This window comes from Cucurbita moschata, unplaced genomic scaffold (assembly GCF_002738365.1).
Source record: "Cucurbita moschata cultivar Rifu unplaced genomic scaffold, Cmos_1.0 Cmo_Scf00009, whole genome shotgun sequence".
Lineage (NCBI taxonomy): Eukaryota > Viridiplantae > Streptophyta > Magnoliopsida > Cucurbitales > Cucurbitaceae > Cucurbita > Cucurbita moschata.
In genome coordinates, this window is record NW_019268525.1 from 2073114 (window position 1) to 2082156 (window position 9043).

The window sequence follows — 9043 nt, forward strand, 5'->3', positions numbered from 1 at the left end:
AAAAAAAAAAAAAAAAAAAAAAAAAAAAAAAAAAAAAAAAAAAAAAAAAAAAAAAAAAAAAAAAAAAAAAAAAAAAACTCACCTGGACCCCAAAAATCCCGCTCAGAAAATCCCAAGCAATCCAGATAATTCAACGATTGGGGATCGAAGAAAAAATCCCAGCAAAGACAAAAACAAAAAAGCAAAGGTGAGCCCTAGGTGGGTTCTTCAGTCCGGTTGAAGAGAGCTCCAGGAAGGCTTCGACTTCGAGAGTTTTTTTTTTTTTCCCTTTTTTTTTTCTCTTTTTGGGTGGACGAATACTTTACTATTCTCCTTAATTATAAAAACTAGTAGCGCAAAATTGGACACGTGGCAGCAGGACGTAAAGAAGAGAGATGGGATATCAGAATTCGTGGACGAGAGCTTCGGACAAGATCCGATCAGTTTCACGAATCTGATTGGTTCAAATTTGTAGCAATCCGCTCGATTCACGACACGTGGCAACACCGCTGGAAGATTCCTTTGCCTTTAATTTTTTGGTGCCTGCTGACGTAATATTGTACATATTAATACTTTCTTTTTGGGTAAAATTTTATTTTTTTATTCAAAAATAGTTTTTTTTTTTCAAAAAATAATAAATACACTTTTAGTTTTTGCCCTTTTTATTTACTACTTTTGTTTATTATTATTTTTATCCTCTCCCTTATCCTGCCCACCACTAGTTATCGACTCTAAACAGAACGATCTTAAAGTATCGAGCGATAACAAAAGAGATGATTTCGTCTTCTTCGATCTATTACCAATATTTCAACAAGTTTTGTGAGCTAATTATTTGCACGATGGATTGAAGTTGTTTCTTTGAATTTAACTCAACGTTCAACGAGATACGATTACTGATGACTCAATAAGGTTTCGTCGGTAGCTGTTTAAATAAAAGGTACATATAAGGAACTGGTGAACGGAACATGACCGCATGATAAACATCAAAACCATATATTTAATATTAAAACGTGACGTTTATCAAATTATAGAGACTATTTATGAAATTTTATCAGACTATAATGCAAAATAATAAGTTCTAACTTTTTTTTTTTTTTCAAACGAACACATTTTGTATTTTTACCATAAAAGTTTAAAAATTAATATACCAAAACTTTTAACTCGTATCGACGCTTCACTTTTAAAGATTAAACGTCGTTATAGTTGAAAGATGTGTTATACTAAAATTATTGTTATTATTAGTTTCGATTCAACAATACATGGGAACGAGCATTTGAATGTATTTAACTCATTGAACTGAGTTCGAGAGTCTGTATTTATTAATTTATTTATGGTAAATTAATAAAAATACCCTCAGAATTTTAAATATCATCTAAAAAATACCATAAACTTTATTTTTTTTTAATAATTCCATTAAAATTAAAGAAAAAGATAATCCTTCAAATTTTAAAATATATATATATAAAATAAGTTTGGATACGAACAGATAGAAACATTAATACTTAAAAAATAATATTAAAAAGAGATAATTTACGAGATAGGTACGATGATTTATATCAGATAAATTTTATTTTATTTATAAAAAGTTGAATTTATTAATAAAAAATTTTAAGAGTATTTTTTAAATAAATAATTAATCATTTTTTATTAAAAAAAAAAACTACCTATAAAAGTATTTTTTAAAAAATTTAAAAATATTACGAGACATTTTTTTAGATAAAAGTTGTATTTATTTTAATTACTTTGGCCCCTTATTTATTTATTTAAAAAAGAGGGATTTATTTTTTAAAAAATAAACCTAACTTATAAGAAAACCATCTACTAAAGAAAAAAAAAGAGCACTATAATTGGGCCGGCAAGTAAGTTAGGGTTTTTTTTCGTTCGACATTCGTATCAACGGAACCTCTGCTGCGGCCGATCGACGACGATGCGGAGACTTCCCTTCCCTCACCTCTCGTCTCTCTTCCGTTCGTCCTCTCTCTCTCATGGCTCTTCGTTCTCCTCTTCTCGCCTCTCCATTTCTCCATTTTTTGGCACTGATGCTCGTTCTCCCATGTCCTCTCTCCACTTTTCTCACGGATCGGAGATCTCTGGATCCGTTCAACTAGACAGGCAGGATTCAGGTGAATTTTATTTTTTTACTTGCTATCTGATTCGGGAAATTTCGATTATCGGGACTTATAATTTATGTTCTAAATGGGGTTTGGCGTTTTAGGTATAGGAATGGTTTGTTAAGTGATTAAGATGTTTCTTTCTGGATCTATTAAATATGCATTTGCTTTTCACTAAAGAGAGATAAAGTTAAGGATGTCATTTTCTGGCGGAGTGAATTTTTCGGGTGTTTTCTTTTGCGGATCGCAGGCTGTGTGAACCTTCCACGTGGTGATTCTGTGAATGTTGGACGGGAGATTGTAGGACGTGCTTGGAAAGCCTTGGGAGCTCAAGGGCCTTGTTGGGGTTTGGCGCGTTCGAGTGAAAATGTCTCTGTTCCTTATTCTTCTAGCTCTAGATGTTATGTACACTACGATGGTCGGCCGAATGCTGATACAGGAAGGAACTTTAAGTCCATGAACTTCGTCAGGGGAATTTTAGAGGAAGATGGAATGGATTTTATGGGTAGTTCTCAGTTTCCTAGACCACCCAATATGGAGCACAATGCTGATATTGTCCATGTAAAGCTGATGCGTAACAATACATTTATCACTGTTACGGATAACAAAGGAAACACAAAGCTTAAGGCCTCTTCTGGCCGTCTTGAAGAACTGAAAGGAGGGCCTAAACTGTCCCGTTATGCTGCCGAAGCAACTGCAGAGTATGTTGGCCGTGAATCTAAAAAATTGGGGTTGAAATCAGTTGTGATGAGGGTGAAAGGCTTTACTTACTTTAAGAAGAAAAAACAAGCGATCTTGAGTTGGAGAGATGGTTTTACAGACTCTAAACGTGATCAAAATCCAATTGTTTACATTGAAGATACTACAAGACGTGCTCACAATGGTTGCAGACTTCCAAAGCAACGCCGTGTCTAGGTGTATGGGACTGGAATCTTGATGATGACGACTTTTTATCTTTGTTGGAAAGTTTTCCTGGTTCAAATGGATGTAGCTCGCCCTCAAGTTCCTACTTGCCCTTTGCAATAATGATGACAATTGGATGATACATCAGTGTAAAATTTTCCAGGTTTAAATTGATGTAGGTTGCCTTCAAGTGTTCACTTACTGCAGTAACGATGATGACGGGATGTTTTTATATACACCAACATCAAATAAGTGTTTTCTTTTTATTCAAGTTCAACGACACGTGAGATTGAAAGATTCGAAACAGCCTCTTGATATATGCCTTATCTGTTTGGACTTCATTTGAGATATGCAATATCAACTTTCTCCTTGCAGTTGTGCACCACAAAAAATTCTTGTGGCCCGTGTCCAATCTTTTTACGTGGCTATAGTTTATTTCCTGTTGTGGATTATACATTTCTCTGATCTTACTTCTATCTCTTGACTCATAGCCTGGAATGCTTGTTTTACCTTTAGCATGATAGATATTGGTCTCTAATTGTGACCAGATTGCGCCTACCTCATGAAAAGACAAGGGAAAGTAGCTGGTTTGACTACAGGACAGAGAGAGCTATTACAGTGATTTGATCAACATTTTTGTGTGCTGAATTTCTTATGAAAATTTGCAGGCTTTTTGATCATTGATGGTGGATTTATATTATGTATCTGGTCCCTCAGCATGGATGAGCCATGGGCATAGCATGGAGTTGTTTGCTAACAGAGAGCTATTTTTGAACCAGAAAGTGTTAATGCATAGCTCGTAGAGGAAGGTGTTCCACATGGTTCTGAATAGAACAAGGATGGAGCAAAAAATAACATGTTATCTACAGGTTCCTTAGTATTATGGCTCATTTCAGGTTACTGCTGCGCCCATGGTTGCCTACTGAGCCTTTTCTGGCGACGTGATGTGCTATGGAAATGAATAATGCACTTGTCACTCTGTAATATTAAATGGTAATTTAACCTCGACAATACACGTGTTTATTTTGCAGCAACACTCCAATAAAAAAATATATCAATTCATCTCTTCCTTCCCTGTGAAAACACTAGTCTCTGCAAAGTTGTAAGACCATGTATGGGGGCTGATGTCTGCCCAGTGTCGGAAGGTCAAGGAAGTTAGTGACCGAATTACCAGGGAGCTGACGACCGAAGCCCTAATGAACAGTGGCTGTAACTATAATAGTCCTAAGGTAGCGAAATTTCTTGTTGGACAAGTTTCGACCCGAAAAACCTAATGATCTGAGCACTAACTTATTCGGCTGCGTTATGTTCAGATGGTCTCTTCCATAATAGTTTACAGCATACACAAGCTGGGCTTCTGGATTTCAAGTAACTGAAATTGAAAATATTCTTTTCTACATAAGTAGTGAACATCTGTTTCATTCAAATGGGTCAGAGGGATGGGATACCCTCATTTAATGGGATTTCTTGAAATCGAGGCACAAAAATCTGAATAGAAATTCAACTACCAGCACGATTTTGCATTATCATGAAAAGGGGAAAGAGTAAGCAAGGGATATAAATAAGCTACAGTAAAAACAACTCACTACAAGACTGAATCATTGATGCATCTAAAGGTTGGATGGAGGCCAAACTAATCCAAAGAGGTCTTTTTAAGTCGTAAGAGATCTACAGCGAGGGATTTGCATCAACAGAATTCACGAAATTTCAAATATCTCAGGCGTTCATCACCATGCATGAACACGAATGAACGAACTACACAGGCAACAACCTCGAAAAGCCCTCCGAGTAACCAAGGGTGTAACAGAGCTTCCTCTGAATCCAGATGGCCATAGAAAATCAACTGTATGTTGCATTGTAGTGCACCGGAGATTGCAAAAGACCATTTTCCATTTTTTGTTTTTGTTTTTTCTCGAACTTCTTTCACTCATACCACACATAGTTGGTAATCTTCATATCGGATTTGATTCTACAGTAAATTGGCAACAAAATTGAGCTTCTAAACCATATATGTCATGCCAACCTGCATCAGGTGGGTGTGGGGAACACTCAAGTTGGCAATGCCCCTCCTACTGTTCTTTCTTAAAAACGCATAGAAGTAATTGATCATCAGCTTCTTGATAAACCAAGAATCCTTTCTTGCTCTAATGTCTCCATGACCGAGAAGGTACACTACTCCTGATTCTTTAGCCTTTCTTATAAAGGAAAGCTCTCTCTCAAGTGATTGCTCTGCATCTGGGATTGAGGGGTCTAGAGATTCAATTGGCTGCACCTCTTCTGGTACGTTGATGATTTCAGTTATGGGTCTAGCCTCGTTGAATTCAGCGAGGAGAGGAATGCCAAGTGAATAGACACTTCCATTGGGGGCTATGAGAAGTTGCGACCTATGGATCTCGTCGGAATCAGTATCGTCATCTCCATCACTCTCTAATGATCTTTCTTGTGCTTCTCGACGGATGAATTTCTCAAGGCTTTCAATTAAGAGCTGCTCAAATACCTGATGATTTTCTTTTCGGACATCCTTGTAACCATACCTGTTAAGTGATGAGCCCACAATGAAAGATCATATAAAGGTAGAGTATCACATCTAATTATCTAAATTAGTCACATACTTAAAAGATCAACCTTTCTTTTCACATTAGCAGAGTCTCCTTCTTAATTATGGGAAGAGCGGTTATGAAATATAACACATTTCTTAGGGAAATTGCATGTCATACCTGGCAATGCAGCGAAAAATGTGATAGCTCTTTGGGCAGACTCGGCGGAAAAGAAATCTCTCACTCTGAGGCACAACAGGAACTGGTACATACTTGATACAGACAAATATGATCATTGAATGAACAGCAGGAAGAGTAGTCAGAAAATGGCCAAATATTGCAGGTATTCCTTTCACTAGTTCATTATAGACCAAACCGATGCCAGGAGCTCTGATTGTCCCGAGATTGCATCCGAGTTCCCGCATTAAATCCATTGACAGCTTTTGTTTGACTTCAGTTTCATACTTGAGCTTGCTTCCGTAGTTCCAGATATACATAATGAAGAACATAATCACTGCGAAGACCAATATGATCCAACTTCCATCACCCACACCCCATAAGACAGACGAGAAAAATATCAGTTCTATCCCAAGAAAGATCATCGCAAAACCCATCACGATGATAATATTTATCTGCCATATAAGAAGCATTACAATGGTTAACAAGATAGTTGTCATCATCATCACTCCCAGCTCAGCAATACCTGCTCGAAAGATTAGTTTAGCATAAAGATAGGTAGAAATAACATATGCAATACAAAAGAGTAAAGGGTAAAAGCATTATTGGACAAGGGGACAATAACGCAGCCTCCATATGCCCCCGAATATACCATACACTATTTGGACAAAAAAAAACTAAAAGCTTTCATTGTAAATTAAAAAATATTGGATTGAGTTAGGTAGACTCGTTAAGATGGAAACGTGTTCTATATTTATCTAACATGGGCCATCTTATCCTCAAAGAAAAATAATTTCTGGTAAAACAATGGAAAATACAGATCATGAGAAAATGTGAACATTACCATATGCGTTTCCAATCTCATACATGCTAGATATGGAGCAGATGACCACCAGGCAAACTGCCAACAAAAACCAATTCAACACCGGGATATAGATCTGCCCCATGAATTTCCTAGATGTATGAATGATCTTAAGACGAGGAAAACATCCAAGTGCTGTCGATTGTTTTATACACGAAAAGGTAGCCGTAGTCATTGCTCTACTGGCAATTAATGCAGCAACATTAGCGATGAGAAAAACTGGCCAGAAGGCACTTTCTGTAGACAGAAATCAAAATAATTGTATAAGCAAATGCACCCACTGAGACTGAAGCTTGTGAAGATGTAAAATCATCGAGCTTTGCAAATCAATACAGATGGTTAATGAGCCTTACTGGGAACGGAATTATAAAAAACATGCTCAGCTCCATTGTGGTTTGATATCAGGTAGGCAGCTTGACCCAAATAACCCAAGAAAAGACAAGGCAAGACGAGGAAGACAAATGTAAGCTGCAAACATTCACCAAGTGTTATTAGACAAGAAAAAGCGGGAAATGCTGAAAGGCAACAGGTTGCACAAATAACATCTTCAAAAGTGCAAAGCATCATCTAGAAAGAATGTGTGTGAAGACTAACTCGACAATCTTGAATTACATCTTCCTACCTGTATTGACCGCACAGGGAAATAGCAAAGATCTGCAAACATCGCCTCGGAACCTGGTAAATCATTATCAGAAATAAAATAAGAGAGATAAAAAATCTCCATGCTGATCAAAGTCGCACCAAATTAAATTATTTTAAACTACAGATAATCACTAGTCAGATGCTAAACAGTAATCGGAAATTTTCTATGGACATGAGGATCTTCATTACTAATTTTCTACATCTATCCTACTGTTGTAATCGGTAATAGTAGGCATTGAATCACAATATGTCACATGAATTCAAGAAACATCAGAAGGCTACCAAAGTCGTACATTATGTAACAGATCTGAAGGTACGAAGTTTTGAGGAAAATCAGTGGCCACTAGTCCCCCTCCATAGTCCATTCCCCTTGTGATAACCATTTGGTATTTCATCTTTGATTTTTTTAAATTGTGTTTCTTTCCTTACAACTTCTTTACTATGGTTTTCATCTTAGATTTGAATTCTTGATAAAATACCAAAAACAAAAACAAAATTTTCAAAACTACTTTTTTAGTTTTCAAAATTTGATTTATATTTTGAAAACCTTGGTAAAAAGTAGAAAAACAAAACAAAGAAATCTATATGTGGAAGTGTTGTTCATAAGCTTAATTTTCAAAAACCAAATAGTTATCAAACATGTCTACTAGGATATAATAACCCCCTCCCCCTCCAATGAAGAATCATTGTAGATGACAGGAACTTATTTGGATGCGATGTGATAGATTAGTCAAGAAGAATGAAAGAGCAAAAGACCAAAGAAGGAACGGGCCAAGATAGCAAAACAAGGAATGGGTGTTGCAAGGAATACCTCCAAACCATAGAAAAAAGAGAGGAAATATCCTTGAACAAATCTGTACCTCAAGCCTAAAGAGAGGCATTAAGAAGAAAACGATCCCAACCTTCTCAAAAACCTTCAATAACCCTCAAACTCAAGTTCCCAATAGCACTAAAAAATAGATCATAAACCGACTTGTCAGTCAAAGATCAGAGGTTGACAAACATCTCCTCCCACAAACCCATGCATTATGACAGTGTGACCGGCCAAGCTATGAGGTACAAACAAATCCACTCCAGATCAAGTGCGAGTAAAAGAAATGCTAGAAAATGTTTGCCCAAGCCTTTTACACAGCACACACAACTGAGGCTGAAGAAAGAGGCAACTGATCTTTGAATAGAGTCGCCATTAATTCTCCCGTTAAGCAATCAGCCAAGCAAAAAGTTCCAAAAGTAGAATTTTAGGCCAGCTAAGCATCTTGACAAAAAAGGTGTCTAGAGTGAAGAAGGTTTGATGGAAAAAGTATCAAGAATAGTGCAGAGACCAGACCCTTCAACCCAATGCATTAGAGAGGCGTCTCAGAGAATCAAAAGGAGAGAAGAGAAGTCAAGCATATCATTTAAGTTCCTAGTGAAGTTTAATTCAAAGGTCGAGGAAAACAAAATGTTTATTGTGGTAGAAATATGTAAGGAAAGAAAATAGAGAAGAGACCGAACTGTAAACTAATTGATGCAACCTAGCATCTATTCCCAAAGAATGTACTCAAAAGAAAGTTTCATTTTACATCAAAGATTATTTATACAATGCAAGGTAACCAATGGATGCCGCAAACTGGTCCGACTCAAATGTTGTCCCTAGCAGGTTCTCAGGATTCAGAACAAACCATGCAAAGTCCTCAGGCCTGGGAATCAATCTGACTTTCACCTGGCTGATGACCTATTTGGCAGTACTTTTGGAGGGGAATCCAAGGCTATAGAGTTCTGAAAACCAGTGAAGGAATTTGAGGAAGCAATCAACATGGATGAGTTCTACTTTTTTTTTTTTTTTTTTTTTT

The 9043-nt window shown here is 36.6% G+C and overlaps 3 protein-coding genes across 7 annotated transcripts in view; 1 reads left to right on the forward strand and 2 right to left on the reverse strand.

Annotated features, from left to right (window-relative positions):
• Positions 1 to 299, reverse strand: part of LOC111447342 (protein LNK1-like) — a 9685-nt gene extending 9386 nt beyond the window's left edge. For 3 of the 5 annotated variants that reach the window (XM_023086451.1, XM_023086454.1, XM_023086455.1), the window contains exon 1: positions 83 to 298. The gene's annotated coding sequence lies outside the window, so the exon portion shown is untranslated. Of the gene's footprint in view, positions 1 to 82 lie in introns of all 5 variants that reach the window. The other 2 variants (XM_023086452.1, XM_023086453.1) reach the window with 2 other exon arrangements.
• A 1510-nt stretch (positions 300 to 1809) lies between these two features.
• LOC111447246 (probable ribosomal protein S11, mitochondrial) lies at positions 1810 to 3367 on the forward strand. The gene is made up of 2 exons (XM_023086290.1): positions 1810 to 2102; positions 2341 to 3367. The coding sequence occupies exons 1-2, from the start codon at positions 1907 to 1909 to the stop codon at positions 3003 to 3005; spliced, it is 861 nt and encodes a 286-aa protein (XP_022942058.1). The 5' UTR covers positions 1810 to 1906; the 3' UTR covers positions 3006 to 3367.
• A 1115-nt stretch (positions 3368 to 4482) lies between these two features.
• The window catches only part of LOC111447245 (potassium transporter 7-like), a 9375-nt gene continuing 4814 nt past the window's right edge, over positions 4483 to 9043 (reverse strand). Inside the window, exons 6-10 of the mRNA XM_023086289.1 lie at positions 7192 to 7244; positions 6923 to 7037; positions 6552 to 6806; positions 5711 to 6233; positions 4483 to 5527 (exon numbers count right to left, since the gene is read on the reverse strand). Of these exons, the coding sequence (XP_022942057.1) occupies positions 4993 to 5527; positions 5711 to 6233; positions 6552 to 6806; positions 6923 to 7037; positions 7192 to 7244 (1481 nt within the window). The 3' untranslated portion in view covers positions 4483 to 4992. The remainder of the gene's footprint in view (positions 5528 to 5710; positions 6234 to 6551; positions 6807 to 6922; positions 7038 to 7191; positions 7245 to 9043) is intronic.

Excerpts from the sequence above, each read along its gene's own strand:
- LOC111447246 (XM_023086290.1), top strand. The coding sequence starts at position 1,907 with ATGCGGAGACTTCCCTTCCCTCACCTCTCGTCTCTCTTCCGTTCGTCC. Across the intron at positions 2,103-2,340 it reads ACTAGACAGGCAGGATTCAG|GCTGTGTGAACCTTCCACGT; the intron begins GTGAATTTTATT and ends TGCGGATCGCAG.